The 23,625-nt window shown below is 50.3% G+C and overlaps 1 protein-coding gene across 7 annotated transcripts in view; it reads left to right on the top strand.

Annotated features, from left to right (window-relative positions):
- SSBP3 (single stranded DNA binding protein 3) overlaps positions 1-23,625 on the top strand; it is a 370,009-nt gene that overhangs the window by 340,146 nt on the left and 6,238 nt on the right. For all 7 annotated transcript variants that reach the window (XM_069642134.1, XM_069642129.1, XM_069642131.1 and 4 more), the window contains 3 exons: positions 18,960-19,038; positions 19,514-19,542; positions 20,690-20,791. In XM_069642134.1, coding sequence (XP_069498235.1) covers positions 18,960-19,038; positions 19,514-19,542; positions 20,690-20,791 — 210 coding nt within the window. The remainder of the gene's footprint in view (positions 1-18,959; positions 19,039-19,513; positions 19,543-20,689; positions 20,792-23,625) is intronic.

Genomic DNA, 23,625 nt, shown 5'->3' on the forward strand with positions numbered 1-23,625 from the left:
TCTGAGCAGGCAGAGCACAGTCTCTCACGAGTGGGAGATAGCTCAGGAAGTCCTTCAAGAGATCTTCGCCCTTTGGGGAACCCCTCAAGTGGATCTGTTCGCCACCAGTATCAACAGGAAGTGCGACAGATTTTGCTCAAGGGAATTTCCCCCGAGAGGAGCTCTAGGAGATGCGTTCGTAGTGGACTGGGAGTTCCCACTTCTGTACGCGTTCCCTCCGGTCCCTGTCATTCCTCAAATGATCAGGAGGTTGAGAAGGTTTCGGAAGACCATGATCCTAATTGCCCCGGATTGGGCCAGGAGAACGTGGTACCCGGACCTTCTAGACATGTCCATCTGCCCTCCAATTCGACTGCCATACAGAGAGGATCTTCTCTCGCAGAAGGAAGGTCAGGTTCTCCATCCAGCCATCAAGACCCTCAACCTTCACGCTTGGTGTCTGAAAGGTTGAGGTACAAGGATTGGGACCTTCCGGATGATGTTATGGAGGTGTTGCTTTCGGCCAGAAGGCCGGCAACTAAAACTCTATACCGCTGCCGTTGGAACAAATTTTGCAGCTGGTGCAGAGAAAAGAATATTGAACCCTTTTCTTGTGGTACACCTATGGTGTTATCATTCTTACTTTACCTGGCTAATTCAGGCCTACAGGTTGGCACAATTAAGGGCTATCTCGCAGCGCTATCAATCTTTAAGCGCACTGCAGAGGAGCCTTCATACTTCAAAATTCCATTGGTAATACAATACCTAAAAGGATTAACTAATGTTTATCCCCCGAAACCTTTTCAAGTTCCCTTATGGGATTTAAACCTAATTTTAAACTTCCTAAAGGGTGCCCCTTTTGAACCACTACACTCTTGTTCATTGAAGCTTCTCACCCTCAAAACTGTTTTGCTAATAGCATTGACATCTGCTAGAAGGGTTAGCGAGTTGCAAGCCTTATCGTGTAAACCTCCACATACAATCTTTTACAAGGACAAAGTTGTTCTTCAGGTGAAGCCTAACTTCCTCCCGAAGGTAGTCTCGGAGTTTCACATCACTCAGAAGATTATATTACCTTCTTTCTACCCTCCTCCTCATCCGGGGAAGGAGGAAGAGAGACTGCACAGGCTGGACCCTAAGCGAGCCTTGAGCTTCTATATCAGCAGATTGGCTAAGATCAGACAAGCAGACCAACTCTTTGTAGGTTATGCAGGACATAAGTTGGGCCTTCCAATAACAAAACAAACCATCTCCAGATGGATTATTTTAGCCATTCTGGAGTGCTACAAATTGGCAGGAAAGGAGCCTCCTCAAAATCTAAGGGCTCATTCTACCAGGGGTATCGCAACATCCTCAGCCCTTCAAAGAGGGGTGCCAATTCGAGATATATGTGCGGCTGCCACATGGTCGTCCGCACATACATTTACCAAATTCTATAGCCTGGATTCCTCCTCTAGTCAAGAAACTAGATTCGGCAAGGCTGTGTTACACTCTGTCCATTCTGGAAGGGTAACATAACTTTTATTACTCCCGCCTCCAGTCACAATACCACTGCTATGGGAGTCTATCTAAGATAAGGAATACGTCGGAGGACACAATCCCTTCGAAGAACTAGTTACTCTTACCTTGTAACGTTCTTTCGATGGGATGTTCCTCCGACGTATTCCTTATCGACCCTCCCATCCATCCCCGCAGTATGACTTCCTGTGGGTTTGCAGCCTATGCTCCTTCAAGGTGATTAGTCTAATCCAAAAACATTACTGGGGACTACAAAACGGAACTGAGCAACGGACGCTGCGCGCGGCCTTTATAGGCAGGATGACGTCGACGTCGGCACGGAGGCCGTCGAGGGTCATCGACTCGGCGATCATCGACGCGCAGCGCCCTCTGGCGAAAAAATTTTCCGAGGCCAGCAAAGCTGAAGGATTTCTATCTAAGATAAGGAATACGTCGGAGGAACATCCCATCGAAAGAACGTTACAAGGTAAGAGTAACTAGTTCTTCTCCTCTAAACTAATTGCTGTCCTCTGGGTCATACTGCCTCCACCCAATGACTCCCCTCCCCAAGCCCCGCTTCTGGCAGCCATCTTCAGATTTTTACTGCACGCTTCAGTGTTGGGAGTCCTCAAGTTTTGCTCCGTGAGCAACTTCTATGTTTATTTTCGTTTAACCGCAGAAAAAATTGCTTTTGTTCCAAAAGAGCCTTTTCTCCAGCTGCCGACAGCGGTTATCAGTTTGTCGGTGAATACTCCTACGTCCCGTCCCCTTTCCTCCAAACTTATGGGGCATCTCTCCGTCCTGTGGGACGGGACCAGAGCACTTTGTAAAAAGCATCCACATTTTTTTCAAAAATGTGTCCCTCTCTTTCCTGCGTGGGGCCCGGCACGCGGCCGTACCCCCACCCACCTTGGCTGTGCATCGCCCTTCAGTCGTTTTCTCTGCATGTTCGGGGCTGGACGCACTTGCATCCTCTGAAGATTTTCTTCCCTTTTTCCCTCTCTGGCTCTCGCTAGCGTTCGTTTACTAGTCTGTCTGTCTTTTAAACTAGATTTTCCAGACTGTTCATCGTGTCACCGTCACTTCGCGAGGGCGGATCCCCATCCTCTTTGTTTAGAGTGTTTGGAACACCATTGAGACTCCTGTTTTTACTGTGACTCCCTTTCGGTCCGGGCACTTCAACGTCGGTTGGAGCGGTGGGAGGAGGTGTTCGGACAAACTCCTCCTTTGCATTTTCAGGCGTTCATCGACGAGAAGAAAAAACGCCAGGTTCCTCTCGAGCCAGGAGGGGCGTTGATCGCTCTGTTACCGGGGTTCGCCCTGAGGTGCCTGTCGGGCCTAATAATTCTACCGGAGTTTTCTCCGAGGGTCTCCGTAAAGGGGCCTGTGAACACCAGAGTACGCTCTGAGGCCCCTCCTGTGGTGACTGTTTGTAGACCCAGTTCTACTGAGTCGTGGGGTACCGGAGCTTGCTCTGAGGCCGCTCTTTCGGCTTCCCTCAAAAACAAAACCGCGGTGCGCCCCGAGGTCTTGGCTGGGCTTGAGTTTACTGAACGGATGTTCGAGGCACGTGCCGATAAGGCTTCTACCGGGCCGAGGTCCCTCGTACAGAGGCTAAGGATACCAACAGTTCTGAGGGGCCAGGCAAGGCCCTGTCGGTGACAGCGCACCGTTCCCGCTCTTGTGGTGACACCAGATCTGTTCAGGGGGCAAAGAAGAAAGTTTCTTCGTTTACCGGCAGTGCCGAGGCCCTTCCTTTGAAGGCTCAGTTGGCGGTTGGTATGTCGCAGGAACATTCCAGGCCTCATAGTACCGGCTCTGCCGAGGTTCCTTACATTAAGGCTAATAAGACCCCTGACCCATCGACGGGGGACCCCTGCCTCACTTCCTCATGTGCCGCAGTTCCCCTCAGATGAGGACAAAATGGCGGCCGTTCCCGCCACGACCACAGCGGCCATTTTAGGTACTACCCCTACAACTACGCCATCGGCCCCTGGTGTAGGGTTCGGTCCTTCAGGGGTGAACCTAAGGTCCCTTGTGCGCATTCTTACCGGCTGGTTTATGATTGGAACGCCCGGATGCCTCTTCCACACAATGTTTCGTTGCCCGCGGGGGCGGCTCCCTTGATTTATGTGGATTTGTCGGTGGAGGGGCCGGTGTGGCACCCTTCTCCGTTACGTCCCTGGATTTGTCCACCTCATGATGATAGGCCTCCTCAGCTTCCGAAACAATCTCCTGAGGACACTTTTTTCGGTAAATTTCAAGCGCTTATGCGCACCGACCACATGAGAGAATATTTCAAAGGGCTTTTCAAGGAGATATGTCCACCCGCGCCTCCGGCTCCTCCCGTTCCGACAGTGGTTCCGCCGGCGCCTCCCTTGCCCGTGGTGCCTCCCCCTGCGCTTCCGCCAGTGCTACCATTGTCCACAGTGGACAAGGCAGTGCCTGACACGGCTCAGCAGGATCCTGACCTGTCAGATGACCCTCAAGGCGATCAGGACAACAAGGACCTTCACCGCTCTATCAGAGCTTTCCATGACCGGGTGCTGGACATGAGTTTCTTAGATGTTCCGGTGCCCGAGGCACCTGCTACGTAGGAGGGCGTGCTTTCTGGGGCGTTCACCTTGTCTCCTTTGCAGTGTACCGGCCTGTTCTTGCAGAAGGATGTTCTGGCCGAGGTCCGTAGAGTTTGGGAAAAGCCACACTCGGGACTTTCTGTCAATAAAAAGATTGACGATAAGTACAGGCTACATTCTTCGGAAGAAGTGGCCATGTTGTCTTGTCTGCCTCCCTCCTCCACAGTGGTGGCTGCGGCTACGTTGCAATCCAGACCTGCAGCTTCCTCCTCCACGACGGCTACTCGGGTCTTGGGAAAGGAGGACAATCTCCTGGACTCCCTAGGGAGGAAAATCGTTGCCAATTCGGCCTTGCAGCTGAGGCACGCCAATGCAGAATTGATTCTGGCGGGAGCTAACATGCGGATGTGGAGAGGTCTGTCAGAGTTTGAGGAGCACATTCCAGTCGAGAAGTTGGAGGATTTCAGAGGAGGTCTTTCCGATGCCAGGGTCTTGGCCCAGGATCTCCTGGAGGCTGCGGCTCATCATGTAGACACCTCAGCTCGGGGTCTGATGCTTGGGGTTGATACCTTGCGACAAGTGTGGCTGCATGCCACTAAGTTTTTGAAGGAGGTGCAAGACAAGGTACTGGACCTTCCATTTGATGTTAAGGAGCTTTTTCACTCTTCTACTGATGTAGAGCTCACCAAAACCAAAGACAGCACTCAGACGGCCAAATCATTCTGTTCTGGTTAAAGCTCCCTTGGTTGTCACAAGGATGACCTTCCTCTGGTTTTAGGGGCTTCCTCGACCGCAAATCTCGCAGAGTGGATACTCCTGCAGGGAACAACCGCCGTAGAAAACAGCGTACGCGGTATTTCTCCCACTCCTCAGCCTCCTCATCAGGTTCAGGGGGCACCGCCACCGATAAACCTGCCAAATGAGGGTTTTCCGTGCTCGCACGAGACCCCGGTGGGAGGACGCATTGCGTCTCATTGGTAAGCGTGGCAGACCATCACAGAAGACAGATGGCACTTGTCAGTCGCTCGAGCGGGCTTCCGCTTACCTTTACCCCCTACCCAACCCCTCAACCCTCCTTTTCAGCTGTCGGGCTCACCCTCCCTCAAGGCCGAGGTTCAGAAACTTCTGCACCTCAGAGCTGTGGAACCCGTTCCCCTTGGGGAGCGAGGGGAGGGCTTCTACTCCCGGCTGTTTACGGTGCCCAAACCCAACCAGGCTGGCCTGCGCACCATCCTAGACCTTTCCCAGTTCAATCTTTTCCTACCCCCAAGAGAAATTAAAGATGATCACGCCTGGCCAGAGTTGCTCCTCTTTGCAGACGGGCGATTGGCTCAGCGTGGTGGATCTTCAGGATGCGTACATGCATATCCAGGAGATACCTCTGTTTCTCTTTGGGAGAGGAGCACTTCCAGTTTCGGGTGCTTCCTTAAGGCCTCAGTTCGGCGCCGCGTGTCTTCACAAAGATGTCGGTGATTGCGGGCTATCTTCGTCTCCAGGGTATCCATGTGTATCCCTATTTGGACGACTGGCTCCTACGCAGCCCTTGTCCGTTGGCAGCAGCGGGCAACCTCCAGTCTCTCCTTTAGCTCCTGTTCCATCATGGGCTGTCGGTGAACTGGCAGAAATCCTCCATGACGGTCTCACAGGACCGGACTTTCCTGGGTTTTCGTTGGAACACAATAGACTGTATCTGACCGGGGACAGAATGGCAGATCTGTTGGCCACGTGTCAGATGTTTACGCAGTCGGAGAGCATGTCGGCCTGGTGGTTCCAAAGGCTTCTGGGCCTCATGGCCTCGTGTGTACTGGCTCTTCCTCTTGCTCGTCTCAAAATGAGACGGACCCAGATGGCTCTTCGTAGTTCCTGGTGTCAGGCTGTGGACCCGGATTCCAAGTGGATAATGATTCTGGATTCCAGGAGAGTGGACCTGGACTGGTGATCATCTCTCAGCAACCTGTCAGTGGGCGCGGGGTTCCAGGACCCAGCCCCCATGGTGACGATCACGACCGACTCCTCCCTTTTCGGTTGGGGTGCGACGTTAGATCTTCTTTAGGTCTCAGACCTCTGGTCACCTCAGGACAAGCTCCTGCACATAAATCATTTGGAGCTTCTGGCGATTTTTCTGGCGATCAGACCTCTCATTGTCAACAAGGTGGTCTGCATAAGAACGGACAATGCGGTGTCAATGTATTACATAAACAAGCAAGGGGGAACAAAGTCTCCCCCTCTCATGGATCTATCCATCCAGATTTGGGAGTGGGCCGTGCTTCATGGGGTCTGGCTGCTTGCAGTGCACATCCAGGGCTGGCTGAATGTCACAGTGGATGCTCTCAGCCGGCGGACAGTGGTCAGTTACGAGTGGGAGTTGAAGGAGGAGATCCTCTCATGGATTTTCTCGCGTTGGGGCACACCGGAGGTGGACCTATTCGCCACGGCGGTAAAGAAGAAGCTTCCTCAGTACGCCTCCAAAGGGGGCTGGGAGCCTCCTCTCTGGGGGACGCACTCGAGATTCCATGGCACAACATGAGAGCTTGCGCCTTCCGCCTCTTCCCCTACTTCATCGAGCAATTTGGAAGTTGAAGAGCTCTGTCAACTGTTCTCTTCTACTGATAGCTCTGTGGTGGCCGGCCAGGTTTTGGTTCTCAGAACTTCAACACCCGTCGGTGTGTCCGCCGATCAGGTTACCAGTAACTCCCGATCTTCTTCACCAAGGGGAACAGCAGATGTGCCATTCCTCCCCACAATCGCTCAACTTGGCGGCATGGTGCCTGAGTTCACGGCTCTAGAGCATTTGGGTTTGTCTGCGGATAACATGCGCATTATCCAGGCAGTCAGGAAACCCTCGAACAGATCCCAATACAAGAGGAAATGGCTCAGGTTCTGTCATTGGTGTTTGGAGAAAGAATTGGACCTGAGGGTGGCGACGATTGACACGGTGCTGTCCTTCGTATCCTCCCTAGCAGAGTCAGGGGTTCATGTCCTGTCTTGCAGGACTTATCTCTCTGCGATTTCCGCTTACCTCTCTACAGACCGGTGTTCTTATTCTTTAACCCGGTGGTGAAGAGACATTTTGCTGGCTTGACACGCATCTACCCTCCGGTTCGTAGTCTGCACCCACCTTGGGACCTAAATGTAGTCCTGACGGCACTGTGCCATAAACCCTTTGAGCCAATGGCTATGGTTGACCTCAAGTTCGTGTCCTGGAAAATGTCCTTTCTGGTAGCCGTTACGTCAGCGAGGAGAGTGAGTGAGCTCCAGGCATTGTCAGTGGAGCATTCTTTCTTGGCCTTTCACAAGGACAAGGTAGTCCTTCAGACGAATCCAGCTTTCCTACCAAAGGTAGTGACCGAATTCCATCTGAATCAGTCGATTTCCCTTCCGGTCTTTTTTCCGAACCCTGCCTCGGAGGCGGAAAGGGTTCTACACTGCCTGGATGTCCAAAGAGCTCTTAAGTTCTACCTGGACAGGACTTCCGAGCTTCGGAGCTCTTCCCAACTGTTTGTGACCTTCGGTAAACCTCAGGGCAGGCCGGCGTCTAAGGCATCCATTTCCAGATGGATTGCCGCCTGTGTCACGGAATCTTTCACCGTCCAAAAGCTGAAACCTCCTAAAGGTATCCATGCACATCAGGTGCGAGACAAGGCAGCCGTGGTTGCTTTTCAGAAGTATGTTCCCTGGGAGTCCATCGCTAAAGCGGCTACTTGGGCCTCCCCATCTGCTTTCTGTAAGCATTACTGCCTCGATATGAGCTCTAGAGCTGATGCTCAGTTCGGCCAGGCTGTGCTGAAGAACCTGTTTCAGTAAGGGGTATTTCCATCCACCCATAGTTCCTGTAAGGAGTGCTTGGGAATCTCCCATAAGTATGGAGGAAAGGGGACGGGACGTAGGAGTATTACCAGGTTACTCACCGTAGTGACCACCTTACTCCTAGTCCATAGTCCCCTTTCCTCCATACGCCCGCCCGCCGTCCCCTCTAATAAGGTTCCTCTGTTATTGCTAATGGGTCTTGACCCTGCGATAGAAAAGGACTGATGGGCGATGCGCGGGGTGGAGCCAAGGTGGGCGGGTTTACGGCCGTGTGCCGGGCCCCGCGCAGGAAAGAGAGGGACACATTTTTCAAAAAAATGTGGATGCTTTTTACAAAGTGCTCTGGTCCCGTCCCACAGGACAGAGAGATGTCCCATAAGTATGGAGGAAAGGGGACTATGGACTAGGAGTAAGGTGGTCACTACGGTGAGTAACCTGGTAATTTCAGCACCCCCTCAAGGGCGAAGATCATCGAAGTTTCCAGAAGGCCATCTGGCCTACTCCGCACCTCTGACCACGACTGAGGAGAAGGAAGGTCCCTCTTCAGGCTCTGCACCAAGTGCGGGCCACAAAATGTGTTTGAGGACAAGCACCTTCAATGCCTATACTGTCTTCACCCGGACCACAAGGAAGGATAATTTGAGATCTGCTTTGACCTCTCCAAGAAGACTACGAAGGATCGACACAGTAGACTGGCGCCATGGCCTCTGCCCTGTGCTCAGAGCAGAGCCATGCCTCACCCAGGACCGGCCGGTCCGAGAAGCAGGCTCTAAGTCCTTTGATGGCGCCTCACCCGTGCGGGCCTAAGACCAGGAAAAGCACCAAGTCCAGTTCGACCTGGGTTGCTGCGTAAGTGGGTCAACCGCCTCCATTGCCAGCCAATGATCGAGCTGCTCGTCCTAGAGGTAGTCGCCCAACCTGGCTAAGCTGCAGGAGAGGCCAGAGATGCCTGGGACAGAGGAGAAGACGGACAGACTGCCCAAGAAGGCCCAGTCAGCTCAGGAGAGGTCTTCGACAATATAGCTGGTGGCGGCTGCTCTCACGAAGGCCCAAGGTGTTAAACCCGTAAAGGGCGCCCCGCAAGCAACTGCCACAGTGAATTTGGCGAAGTCTGCCGGCATCCCCGAGAGGAGGATGCTGTCTCTGAGCCCGGCTCCGACCCCTCAGGATGGAAAGGGAGGGAGGGAGGGGGTTGAAGCAGGCCATGGAAGTTTCATCCATGGATGACGAGGACCTGGAATCCTTGCACATGGTCCACAGGGACGTGGAAGACTATGGCAACTACGGTGACAGAGCAGGGCTTAATGCTCCGATCACGCCAGCTCAGCCAAGAGATGTATCGCTGGACAACCTTTCGACCCTACGTACTTTGGTGTCAGAGATCCAGAAGAGGATGCCGCAGGGCCCAGTTCCTATTGCCCAAACCCCCCCCCCCCCCCTCCCCGAGGTCCCGAGGAAGCTTCATCTGATGCCTCAATTTCGGCATCTGTTGGGCCCTGCCCCCCCCCCCCCGGTGGACCCGTACACGGGGCCGGATACAGCCAGTGACCAACGACAATATCGTCACAGCAGGAGGGTCTCCACAGCCGAAGGCATCCCCAACGGATGAGGTGGGGTTGTTACATGCTAGGGTCGCAAAAGCCTTTGAACATTGCTGGACACTGGACATCGCCGAGACAGGGTTCCAGCAGATGGGAATGGTGTCTGCCTTTGTCAAGGCTGGCTGAACACCATGAATTTCCACCTGGAGGTCCAGATGAGGGTCCTGGACATGCCCTTCGTCGGAGATGACCTCTTTTAGAAGGTCGTTGACGAGTCACTACAGACCATCAAGGCAGATACGGAGACGGCCCGTTCCCTGTGCACGCTCCGGCAGCACCACTCTTCTTTTTGCTCCTCCAGCGGGAAGTCAAGCAGGTCATCTAAAGGTTTCTCCTAATCGTACCGTCAGCCCTCCAGATCCACAAGCCAGGAAGCCTGCAGAGGCCATTCCCAGGCCTACGATGGAGGTGGTTAGTGCCACTGTCGCCTGCAAGGCAGGACGCAGTCGCCAAAGCAAGCCTGAACTGTCCAGGATGTCTGGCCCCCGCCCGTGCAAACCGATGGAGGGCCGACTGACTGGATTAGTCGGCAAGTGGGAGAAGATCACCTCTGACAGATGGGTGCTGGACGCTCTCGCCCTTGGATATACCCTGGGGTTTCAGCACAGGTGTCCGCAAATCCCTGGCCTGGGAGGAGCAGCACATCCCTCAGCTCTTAGAGGAGGTACGGGCCATGCTAGCAAAAGGGGTGATGGAGCTGCTTCCCCAACGACTCAGTGTCTTTTTGACTAAAAAGAATCTGGAATAGACTCCAGAGGCCCAAAGAACTCTAAAATGACTGCAGTTTCAAATTTAAATGTAAACTGCCTTAATGTTACCAAGGTTCCCCAGCCTGATGACATGGAATAACCAATCAGCATGTGAATTTATCCAAGATACCAATGCTGGAGGACAGGAGTTACAGGTAAGTAACTACTTCCTTCCCTTTATGTTCTGGTGAGTTCATTTTTTCATTTTATTTCATTTATTGTTCATTTATAACGTGCTTAATACCAGCGAGTGGTTTATAAGTGTGGGATTGGGATGTGAACCTGTGTTGCGCCGCGGTTTTGTTTCCAAGACAAACGCGTTGCCACTGAGCTATCCTTCCTCCCCAATGTTGTGTAATTGTCCCTACGGGGTGGCTTTGGACCTTTTTAGCTGAAACCATATGGCATTAGTTCGGTAGGGGGGGGGGGTGTTCAACTGTTCCTTTCGTTTTGATTTCTGTTCAAATGTGTTTTCCTGTCCTTTTAGGTCTCATCACATCTCACAATTCTTTGGCAGATTGTTGCTTGCAAACAAAATAACCCCCATTGTTGCTGGGCAGTTTGGGGTCTTGGTACACTTTACTGAGTAATATTATATTTTATCTATATTTTGTTATGATCTAGGACCATTGGGCTCTTGAAGGGAGAGAACAAGATACTTGAGTACATTTGATCTGTAATATGTACCTGTCACATGGCCATCACCGTTCATCTGCTGGTGTCGCTTTGAACTGAGCACTGCAAATATGTTTCCACTATATGGTTGGCAGTGATTTTTTTTCTGTAGTCATTGAGCAGAAGTCAGCTCGGGTGTTATCTCAGAGCATATATAGAAAGTGTCTTTAGGCAGACGAAACCTTCATGCAGAAAAACAACTTCACTTTGTTACAAAAACACTGGAACTCCGTAGAGCACACCTTTGCAGATTAAATTCCTTGTCACCCACTATCCGGTCTTACTTCACAGGCAACTTCTCTGACGATCTCCACCCTTCCTACTGTCCTTGTATTAGGAAGCCAGTAGCCTCCTCTGTTGAATAGGCCTCGAACGGTGCATGAAAGGCATATTCTTGGCATTGTTCGCTAGTCCTATGCCCACAGAAGAGGCGGACGTAAACGGTAGCCAAACCCGGGGTGTAAAATTTTCTGTCCAGTTGTCTATCAAACTACTGAGGTTCACAAGGCTGAATCATGCTGGAGTCCGAGTGCGCCTTTTTTCTCTATTTGGAAAATAAACCTCCTCTTGTAGGAGTGACTTCTCTTAGGAGGAAGTGTTAAATCATAACCTATTTAATTTCAAAATATTTTTATTGGCATTTTGAGATGTACATTACATCAGTGACAAATTCCCTTCCAACTGATTATCTCCGCCATTCTGCAATTGTAATACATATTCGATTATTTCCTGGAAGGAAACACCCCTCAGGACAAAATAACAACATTAACTAAACATAAACTGTCTTCATGTTCAACGATTATGGAGTCTGTAGCACCTTATGTCAAGTCGGTGGCCTGTCCATGTCCCTGTAGGTGGGAGACGGGTGGGGTTGGCATTCTTTCCCTTTGAGACACGTCACACCCTTCTCTTTATTGTGAGCTGTGCATTTCTTGCGGCTGAGCGCCGTTCATCACATTTCTAGGCCTCATGGGGGCATGTCGTCGGATGGTAGGAACATGTCTCTCACCACAGCTTTCCATGCCTCAAATTTAGCGTTGGTGTCCCCATCACCCCCCCCCCCCCAGTCCCCGATCCCCAGGCTTCTGTCTCTGCAGCCGTCCATCGCTCCATTTCCCTTTTCCACCTCATGTATTGGGGGCCTTTTTTGGACTTTCATGACATTGCCACCTCCCTTTTTGCTAGTATGCATGCCATGTCCATCACCCGGACAATGTTTTATTTTGCTTAACCTGGGGTATGTGCCCAGCAGACATTCCTTCATTGTCCATTCATATCGGGTTACTCCGCCCTTCTCACATGCTTGTTTAACGTTGGCCCAAAACTGCCCGCTTTTGCACACTCCCAAAACATGTGTATTAGGCCTGCTTCATCACTAGTGCACCATGGGCAGCGTGCCTCTGCCTGCCGTTTGAAGCTTGCTACCCTTTTTGGGGTCATGTACGTTCTGTATAGCACGTTTGCTTGGATTAGCCTGAACCTGGCGTTTCTGGACACTGACTTTGGGAATTTCAGTGCTCTCTCCCATTCATTGTCGGATAACCCCTCACCGATGTCCGTCTCCCATTTGGTCCTTAACGTGGCTCCGCGGGGGTTGAGCCTGTCATTAAGCTGCGCATAGATCCTCGACACTGGCCTCCACCCGTCGCTCAGGTTGTACATTTCTGTCACTAGGGGGGTCGTTGCTGGTTCATCTGGCCAGCCATCCCATCTCTCCTTAGCCTCGTGTCTGAGTTTCTGATACCATAAGAACTGTCCCATTGGTATACCCTCCATCTCGTGCAGTGATTCCAGATCCCTAAATTCTCCCTTCTCGTACATGTCTCCCCAGGCGTATATACCCCATCCCTCCCATTGCCTTAGTATGTTAACCACGGCTGGGGTCGTTCTCATGCTCGCCATTAATGGCAGATCAGGGGAGTAGGGGTTCTTTAGATGTGTGATGGCCTTGACTCTTTCCCATACCAGTCTACCCAGTTTGGCCAATAAGGGAGCTCCTCCGGCACGATCCGGGGGCGCCCATATTATCTCCTTGAGATACATGGGTTTGACAAGCTCACTCAGTAGGCCAGTTTCATTGGTGACCTCATCTGATAGCCATTTAGTGATGTGGCTGGGTTGGGCCGCCAAGTAGTACCTTTCAAAATCCGGGAGTTGTATGCCCCCCTTATCATAGGGGAGGGTTAAAACATTCAATGTGTTTATGGCGTGTTTTTCCCCATATGAAGTCTCTGATCTTAGCTTCTAGCTTTCGGAAGAAAGGTGGCCTGATGTAGTGGCAGATGGTTTGGAAGAAATATAGGTAACGTGGCAATCTAATCATTTTTGCTATCGAAGCCCTTCCCATCATTGAGAGCGGTAACCTTGACCAAAATTTCATTGAGTTGTGAAGCCCTTGAGATACCGCCTGTGTATTCTGCTTGTGTGAGAGTTCAGGCGTGTGTCGGATCTTGACCCCCAAGTATTTAAACATGTCCTGCTGCCATCTTATCCCAACCTGCGGTAGGCTGTCTATTTCTACCCCCCTCAGGCCTGCCAGTGGGAACATACAGGATTTTTGTCTGCTAAAGTGTATCCCTGAGTACCGTGCAAAGTTATCCAGTACTTCCAGAATTGTAGGGGCATTATTTTTTGGGTCTGTTAGGTAAATTAGGACATCATCCGCATATAGCGAGATGACGTGAAACCCCCCACCTACTCTTATTCCAGCATCCCAGAATTGTTTCCTTATATAGATAGCAATTGGCTCCAACCCCAGTTTATAGAGCATGGGGGAGAGGGGACAGCCCTGCCTGGTGCCTCTTTGTATTTCCCAGGCTTCCGATACCCACTTGCCCGTTTTCACTCTAGCTGTGGGATTGTTATATAATATCTTGACCCAGCGCACAAATCCCTCCCCGAATCCGAACTCCCTTAGCACCTCTATCAACCACTCCCAGTAGATGGAGTCGAATGCCTTTATGGCGTCCAATGACATCACTGCCATCTGTTCCTGGCCTTCTGCTGTGTGTGCGCTAAGATGTGCTGTAGCCGTCGCAAATTGGCAGTTGTGTTGCGGCCAGGCACAAAACCATTCTGGTCCTCGTGAACCAGACTGCCTATCACTTTGGACAATTTGTTGGCCAGGATGGTGGTCCGTATCTTACTGTCATAATTCAGCATTGCTATTGGTCTATGAGTCACAATCTTCGGTTGGTTTTTGTGGTTTGGGTATTGGGACTATAAGAGTCTCCCTCATGGTCTTGGGTAAGGTTCCTGTCTCATAAGCTTCTTGAAATACCTCGTGTAGTAATGGGACCAGTGTTGTCTCGTATGTTTTGTAGAACTCCGGGGGGAGCCCGTCTGTCCCTGGGGTCTTGCATGTGGACAGGGCTCTAATTGCTACTGAAATGTCCTCTGGGGTGAGGGCCTCTTCCAGTGAGTCGCGCTGTTGATCGTTCAGCTTAGGGAGTCCTATCTCTTCTAGGGTGTCTTTTATGTCTGTCAGCGGGACTTGGGTGCCATGTGCGTATAATGTGGAGTAAAAGTCCGCAAATGTGGTGTTGATCGAATGCTGGGTTGTTCTCCTTAGACCTGTCTTGTCTTTTATCGCGGTCACTGGGTGTTGTGGGTGTTCTCGCCTGCAAAGCCAAGCCAGTAACCTGTCTGGCTTGTCGCCTTGTATGTGTGCCCTGGTAGTACGTGCTGTGTAGTCAAACTTTGCTAGCGGTCCCCACGCCTGCTGACAGTTTGCGCGTGCCTCCTGCAAATGTTCCTCCTCCTCCCTAGTGCCAGAGCTGTTGGTTTCTCCCAGCCTTATTTCTTCCTCCCTTTCCTCCAGCTCCCTCCTCAGCATTTTCCTGACACCCGCTGTCCCGGCTATAACCTCTCCCCTCATTACCACCTTTAGGGCCTCCCATACCGTGCTCCAGCGCTTCACACTACCACTGTTGTTGGTGACATATTCTACCAGTTTGTCTCCCAGCTCCTCCTTAAATATTGGGTCCGTCAGAGCCTCTGTGGGCATTCGCCATAGCGGAATAGGGGGTCTAGGGTACTTCAAAGCCCAGTGCATTAACAGGGGGGAGTGGTCCGAAATCGATCTACCCAAGTATTGTATTGATTCCACCTGAGCCAGGTGCATTTTGTCTATAAACATGTAATCTATTCTCGTGTAGAGATTGTGTGGGGAGGAATAATGTGAGTATCCTCTGTCTGTGGGATGGAGTTCCCTCCAGACATCTGCCAGGTCTAGTTGTTCCAGCAGATTGTTTAGCACCCTAGAGGTTCTATCCGATTCCTTCTGCGGGGGTTCAGATCTGTCTAGGTCCACGTCCCTCTCACAGTTAAGATCCCCTCCCCATATGTACAGGCCATCCCTGTGCCCCGCCAGTTTCATCTGCAACCTAGCTAGGTAAGATGGAATGCCGTGGTTTGGAAAATGTGTTGACTATGCACATCTCTACCTGCTCCAGCACTCCCCACAGGATCAAATACCTCCCCTCCGGATCTACTTCTGTTCTTGTCATCTGGAAGGGCACCGCTGGGTTGATCCAAGTATACACCCCCCTAGCAAATTTGGAATATGGGGCCCCCTGACCTTGTCCTCCCCAGTGCTCCTTCACCTTTGCCTGGTCCTCCATCTAGAGATGAGTCTCTTGGAGCAGTGCAATGTCTACTTTTTTCCTGCGCAGGTATGACCTGATCCTGTTCCTGTGTAGATATGAGCCCAACCCTCCCACGTTCTAGGTTAGTATTCTAAGTTGCATTGCCATATTTAGGGCACTTCCTCCCGGGGCTTCGTTCCCCCCCCCCTCCTCCTCACCTTTCCGTCTTGCATCTTGAATGTCTAGGCCACCCCTCCTTATTCCTCGTTCTGCATGAATATTGTGGTGTTGAACTAGAACTGCTGCAACAACGAATGCAGCTTAAACAAACAACTCTGTGAACTGGCAGTCCGACGAACAAGCAGTTCGGACTGCATAACTGCAAACTGCCCCCAGCAGTTAGTGAGCCTGTAGCGCTCAGGGGCTCCCACGCTTTCAGAGCCTCTACTGGCTTTCCGGCGTGGGCGGTGTGCAGGAGTGTGACCTGCACGTGTCTCGTAGGGGTGGGCCGTTGGCTTGTTTGCCATTGACTTGGTCGTGTGTGGTGTCTTGCTCTTCTGCCCAGTATTGCTATCCAAGTATTACGGTCGTAGCTGCCGGTTGATCAACCAATTCATGCCTCATGTGCAAGATCAGCGGTTAATGTTGCCGGTTGATACTTCTTGTTACATCTATTATTCAGCTTGAGACAGTTTTTCGCCATCGTCCGCTAAGTTATTGTGTTCAAGCCACATATTTGCCGCGGCCGGAGTTTCCAAGAAAATTGCTTTCCCTTTATAAAGGACCTTGAGGCGAGAAGGGTAAAGCAACATATATTTGAGGTTAAGTTTGCGCAGCCTCGCCTTAATCGGTATTAATGAGTTCCTGGCGTATTGTACTGCAGGGGTGTAATCTGGGTATATGGCAATTGTAGAATCCTGCCTCTTGATTTCTCCACCCTCCTCTGGAATATCTCCGTATTATCTCCCTGTCGCGGAAGTTTAGGATTTTGGCAATAATCGGTCTTGGGTATGAGCCTGGAGGTGGACGCTTCTGAAGAGACCTGTGGGCGCGTTCCACTGAAAACCCTTACAAAAGCCTCCCTCCACCAATTTCTTGTTGTAACAACGTTTCTATGAATTCTGTAGGGTTCGGGCCTTCCATGTCCTCGGGAACCCCTAGATTCCTGATGTTGCGCCGAGCACGACCTTCTGCATCCTCGGATCGTGTTTCCAGCCTCGACACTTTTTGTTCCAATTCCTGGACTCGCTTCTTCAGATCCGCAGTGTTTTCGACATTAACCTGTAGAGTGGTCTCATTGACATTTACTCCGTCAAGTTGCGTGCGTCTTGGCGCATGAGTTGCATGTCCACTTTTATTTCATCAAACCTGCTTTCAATGGAGGTGCGGAGCTCTGCAATGGCTTGAAGGACTTGCGTGTGATCAGGTGCCACACCTGCGTGTGCTGGCTCACCCGTAGTTGTGGGTCCGGGCAGCTGCCGCTGTTTAGATCTGACCGTTGTGTAAGTGTCCATTGTTGTGTTTTTGAGTTTAGTTTTAGATGGAGACATCACGTCTTGCAGGGCCAGGGTGCCTGCCGCCTTGTTCCGCGGGTATCTGTGTGAATGCTGGACAGCTGTGTTGGGCCGGCTATAAAACCTCTCCTCGAGTGCGTCCCCCGTAGAACATACCTCCGTCCGCCAGCTAGGCCAACTAAGGCAGTCCGGGGCCTGACCCAGCCGTTGGGCCCTCTGCCCGTCCGCCACAAAAAGGGAACAGGGGCGCTTCCTCTTTGTTTTATATTTTCTCCTGTGGCTATCCTTGCCGCCGCGGGTGGGGGGAGGGAAGATGTGGGGCCGCTACTCACGGGTTACTGACATCGGAGTCTGTCGATATGCTCCACAGTGCGAGGCCTCTCCTGGCTCCTCCAGTCTCTTGCACGGAGCCCTTGCCCCGTTCCCTAAGACCCAGCCCTAAGCCGCGGTGGAAGGGGACTCTCCCTCTCCGTCCCCAGGTCACTGCTGTCTGGGTCCTCCGGTGTCCCTCGAAGGGCTACGGGTGGTGTTCCGATGGCGATCCGCAGGTCCCAGCGCCACTCGGCCCCACAGGCCCCCCCAGACAACAAGCCGTCCTCAGTGCGGGATCCTTTCCCCCCGCTTCCTCCGTATCGGGCGCACGACGCCGGCGCCAGAGGCTCTGTGTTTTGCGCTCAGTTGAGTTCAGCGCCGGAGGCCGCCATCTTGGGCCCGCCGGGGGGGAGCCTCTTCCAACAGTTCGTTTTTCCCTTTGCAGGCTCCGATTTCTTCCGAAAATGAGGTCGAGTGCATCAAATGGGTTCCCCTGCACTCGACCAGGTTTGTAGCCTCGTACGTTCTCGATTAAGCACCGTAACTTCTGTCGATTCAGGATCATGGGCAGGAGCTCAGGCGAACACCGACCTCACTCCATGCGCGTAGCCACGCCCCTTAAATCATAACCTATAATGGAGTTTCTGAGATATGTGCAGCTGCCATGTGGGTTGCTTAACATACCCCAGTGGTGCATAATGGAGTTGTAGGACTCTTATCATAGTTGCTCATTCGAGACACACTTGGTAGACGCCCATAACACGAAATCTTTCCCATCAAGATTCTAGCTTTGAACCCGCTAACTAGGTGGCAGCATTATTTATTTATTGGATATTTGTAAGGCGCCTATACAACAAATGGTGGTTCAAGGTGCCACAAGATAAAAAGAGGAGGGGGAGACGAGGGAGAAAGATAATGATGGTCCTACTAGGCCTTGTGACATTCTGATCGTGCAAGTAAGAAGTGCGAGGGTGGTGTTGGCGAAGTGCCGGTTTGCGCTAAGTGCTAGGGTGGAAAGGGGAGTGCAGGGCAAAAGGAGAGAGTGGAAGTGAATAATGGGAAGTCTAGTGGGACAACACCTGACATTATAATCGGCTGCACATTTACTGTTAAATGTCCGTTTCTCTAGCTGCCAGTTGAAAGACGGATGCTTGACAAAGCACTGTTCCCACTGTTTGCACAGTAACGTGCTTCCAGAAGTTAGGAATGTAAGAGAAACATGTAAAGGAAAAAAAGCATTTCACTCCCAAGTACACCACCTTAATTCCATGCCATATGCTGTTTAATGCTAACCCTCTGTTCCCAGCTAATTTGTGTCCTGCTTTGCTAGATCATTCCAAATGCCCGTTTTGAGTTTAGGAAATGTGTAAGGTGCACGGGGGAAGGGGCAGGACCTAAAAGGTTTGTGTTGCGCACATTCTAAAGGAGCGCACTGTGTGGTGTCCTGGCTTTTGAACGCGTACAAACTCTTAAAGCAACATTTCCAGCGAGGGCCATAAGATAGTAGACACGAGTACATTTTAACCATGCACATTTTTTGAACTAATGGTCCGAAAACATTGTCCACACTACATGCAAAATGTCTTACTTTTTTTAAATGTGGTGCCATGCTGAGACGGTCTAGAATTGTTTACATTTTGTTTTTCTGGTGTTCTTTTTTTAGTTCCCTATGGGACCTGGTTCCGATGGGCCCATGGGAGGCATGGGAGGAATGGAGCCACATCACATGAATGGATCATTAGGTAAGGCTGCAAAAATTCCATTTACTCAGCAGTTCTGCAATTCACATTGCAAGGGTCGAGATCAGGAGGCGGCGGTAGCAGGGAAGACTAAGCCACACATGCGTGTGTTGATGCGGTTCCTGGTGCACATGGGCCGTTTAAACTGAGGGACACCCATGTATGCAGGTATTGGGGTGAGATCCTTAACGTGAGGCGGGGGTGGGGGCAATGGTAAGGCTGTTGCAGCTGTTCTGCACTGCATTAGGTTATTAAAATGGGCCACACGGGGGAATTGCATTTGAAAAGGTGATCAGGTACACAGGAGTTTGACGAGAGGATCCAGTAGACATCGAGATAATTGGGTGGGGAGGGCGATTTTTAAGCACCTTGTGTTTGTATTGAGAAACCAAATCATGCGTAGTATTTGATCTGTTATGCGGTTTGTGGTAAATGTGGTAATAGAATCTAATACTAGTTAATATACTTTCTCCCTTAGGGTCGGGCGACATTGATGGACTTCCAAAAGTAAGCATAGCTGTCATCTGCGTTTTGAAAGCACCTCTTATTTGGAGTGTTACTTTAATAAAGTGTTAAGTTGAGCCACAGATGCATGTTTAGCCAAGATTGTGCGTTGACGAAGTAGGTCTTCCATACAATGTTTAAGGTATTCTAGATTGTTTTAACTTGTCATGTTTGGTGATTGGAAATGTTACGCAGTGGTTTTGTCAGCACTTAAATACTTTGATGTGTGGATTAACAGTGGAGAGTTTTGATTGGAAATGTGGAGCAGTAATACCAAAGTTGCAAAATCCCAGATGAAAAGAAACCAATATAAAAAGGTTGCATTGGCAATAATGTATGATTTGAGACCTATAACTCCAAAGGCGAGGCTTCAACCTGTATTGCATGAAGAAATGGTGGGGAGATTTGAATGGCAATTATACAGAATTTTTAAGAGTTCATATCGTTACAATTGAGCAAAGAAAGACATCTGTTTAATGTTCTAACACCTGCCTTCCTGCTGTCTAAGTGACCGAGAGCCTGGAAGATGAGTAGGACAGAGTTAGGGTGGGGGTAGAGGTGGAATTAAACTCCCAAAGGAATGGAATAATACTTTAAAGATGCTATTGGATCTAGTTGGGGTTTGAAAACCAATACAATGAGAGCCAGCCATTGTGTTTTGGGTGTTGCTTTAAGTGCCCTCCAGAGCAGAGTATGTAGAAGCAGCACTGTGTTTTAACAAACCGATCTCACTTCATCACATATACACATTCATGGAAAAAACGACCCCAACGCTGCAGTGTGTGTTGAATCTTCGAGTAGGCATTTAATTTTCGAGTAGTTGGACCTGGCAATACTAGTTTGTTATTGGTTTCTGCTTCAATGTTTAGTCTATGAAATAACGTGCTGTGTTAAGTCAGTTTCTTCATTGCTGGTTGTAGAGCGAGAATAAGTAAAACAAAAGTATTGACACCAAATTTGGGAGCTGCATGGGTTTATCGAAAAACTTAACTAAATGGAACATAGCATGAAGAAGCATCATAATCCCACATAGGACATCTTCTCCACAAATGTAAATAAAATGAGATTTTCAACTCCAGCTACAACCTGGAAGTGCTTTGTCTTTGATTAATTGATTAACTTTGAACTCCCGCGCTGCTTCTATTTGTAGAATTCTCCAAACAACATAAGTGGTATTAGCAATCCTCCAGGAACACCAAGAGACGACAGCGAACTAGGAGGGAATTTCCTCCATTCATTTCAGAATGAAAATGTGAGTTGTCAACTATTCTACCTTCTTAGAAAATGTAATCTAGAAGTGTCTTTATTTTGTTGCCTCATTTTTGGGTTGCTGTGTCAAGAACGGGAGACGTAAAGAAAAAGTGTAGTTATTGGGTGGACTGGGTGGGCTGGCTCAAGGATTTTCTGATACAATGTCAAATATACACAGGTGAATGGTTCAACAACCTATTCCTCTCCAGGTGTTATACTACAGCTCTCATCAGACAGCATTGAGTAGGCTGCTGGTCACATGACCAGGCCCTACCACTCAGTTGCTCCGCCCACCACCTATTTAACCAGTCCTCGTTAGGCATCCTCATCGCTGGCCTGCTCTGCAAAGGATGGGAAAAAGACAAGGACCTTACCTGATTGAGCCAGTTCAGGCCTGATGGGGCTGAGGGCCTGTCCCGCTAAACTGCATTTCACCTACAAACTAATCGCTGCTCCTGCTACTTAAAAAATGGCATCACAATGTGTCTCATCCCTCCACAGCCAATTCCCATCCCCACTAGGGTTTGAAAGGCCAAGTGCCTTGGGCAACTCCGGCAAGCTACCCTAGCGAACCTCATCAGTGTTGCCCTTGCTCCATCCAACACCGACACACCACCTAGACACTCCCTATCAATTTGATTAATGCTCGCTCAGCATTTGCTCACGCTGCAGAGATTACTGCACTCATCTAATACAACAACCTCAATGCCCTGTTCATCACTGAAACATAGTTTCCCCCCATCATACCCACATGTTTTCAATGTCTTCCTACCCCAAAGCTACTGAATCCAACATGCCGACCGGCAGGAGGTGGAGTGGCAATCCGCCACAGGAGCGATTGGCCATGCTTCATCATCCCCTCTCCCAGATCAAGCTCATTTGAATCACTCACCTGCTCATTCCCTCTGTCGCACAATGAACCCATCAGCTTCCACCTCCTCTACAGCCGACCTCACAGGAGTGGCTTACATTGCAGACATCTCCAACTTACTCTCCTCTGCCAAATTAGCACATTCTAGTAATCTCATTCTTGGTGATTTTAACACAACTGAGTCATTGACTGACAACCACACGTAAAGCATGCTTTTCGCACTGACCGCATCCATGAACCTTTAAATTGTGCTCTCCCCCACGCACAACAAAGGCAACAACCTAGACTTAGACTTCACGTCATCCCCCTGCATAACCTACGCAGACCCTATCCCACTTGACTGGTTTGACCATGCCGCCATCCCATTATCAGTCACCCACTCAACTACGGCTTACAAAGGTCAGGCTAAACGCCCCCTCATTGAACACCTTCCTGGTAAATAAGCTGGAAGCAAATTTTGCAGCCTCCCCGCCCACAGTGAATGCCTTGGGCCAACTGGAATTATTCAGCAACTGCGTTATGAAACTAGTGGACACTCATGCCCCCCTAAAGTCCAGCTGGCTAAAGACCACCCATCTGCCCCAGGGTACACCCCCAAGTAAGCCTTCAACAAGCGCTCAATCGGAGCCCTAGAGAAACAGTGGCGCCAAAACCAGAACTCTGGAGACCTCACCAACCTCAAATCTCTCTGCGCAAACCGTAGGATTATGATTACCAAGGCCAAAATTGCTTACTACTCCACCATTGTGGCAGCCCCCAATAGGAGCATCGCCCGCATTGATGTAGTAAATCATTGTACCAAACCCTCACCCGACCCAGAGGTCACAGCAACTCAGGGAAAAATGCAATGGTATTATATTTTGTATAGGGAAATTAGACAAAATCCGAGAGACAATCGAATCAACCACACAGTATTGGCATCCCCTGCACCCAGGCATGCGCACTGTCCCTCTGGACCGAATGCTCTCCTCTTTCCCCCGGATTTCCTAAAAATAATTGCCTCTGTCAAACCTACTTCTTACTCTGACGATATAAATCCGGCCTCCATCATTAAACAATTGACGAGCCCGGCGCTCAATATGCTCCTCTGCACTAATGACTCCCTTGCAGAAGGATAATTCCCGACACCCTCAAAACTGGTCTCATAGGACCTCTTTTAAAGAACCAATCCTAGATCCAGATGACCTGTTAAATACCGGCCCATTACGAGCCTCCAGTTTATTGGCAACATTGTAGAAAAAGTAGTTGCTACACAACCACTTGCCAGAATCAAACTCCCTCCAACTCCTAAATGACGGTCAGGATTCTGCCCCAACTGCAGCACCGAGACAGCCACCATCCAGGTGGTGGATGATGCCCTCCAAATCATATGAGGGCGACTCGTGCTTGCTTGTCCTCTTTGACCTCTCAGCTGCATTAGACACAATCTATCACTGCATCCTTCGCTCTCTCCTTGCTGACAGAATGTGATTCTCTAGCCCTGTTCTGAATTGGTTTACTTCATACCTTGTAGGCAGACACCAGGTTGCTCAAATTAACTTGTTGCATTCCATCAGACTCCAGGTCTCCAGCGGAGACCCCCAAGGCTCTATCCTCTCACCAATCCTTTTTAACCTTTACATGTAGCATTTGGGCATTCTCAAAGATCCCAAAATAGCCATCCACCAAAACACAGACGATACTCAGTTGTACATGGGAGTAAATACAGGACATCAACCGTCTCTGTTTACTTAGACATCATCCAGTCCTGGATGTCGACTGCTTACCTCAAACTAAGCCCATCCAATACTGAATTCATCCTGATTGGTCTGCCTGCTTAGAAACAAGTCCAACAGTGAATGGCTCAATAATATGCACCCAGGAGGATTTGATCCACAACTCTCAACCTCCGCAAAATCCTTAGGCTTCACCATTGACAGCAGCTGTCCTTGCAGAAACACATAGCCAAGAAGGCCCAAATAGCC

The sequence above is a fragment of the Ambystoma mexicanum genome, chromosome 1q (assembly GCF_040938575.1).
Source record: "Ambystoma mexicanum isolate Mex_15411 chromosome 1q, UKY_AmexF1_1, whole genome shotgun sequence".
Taxonomy (NCBI): Eukaryota; Metazoa; Chordata; class Amphibia; order Caudata; family Ambystomatidae; genus Ambystoma; species Ambystoma mexicanum.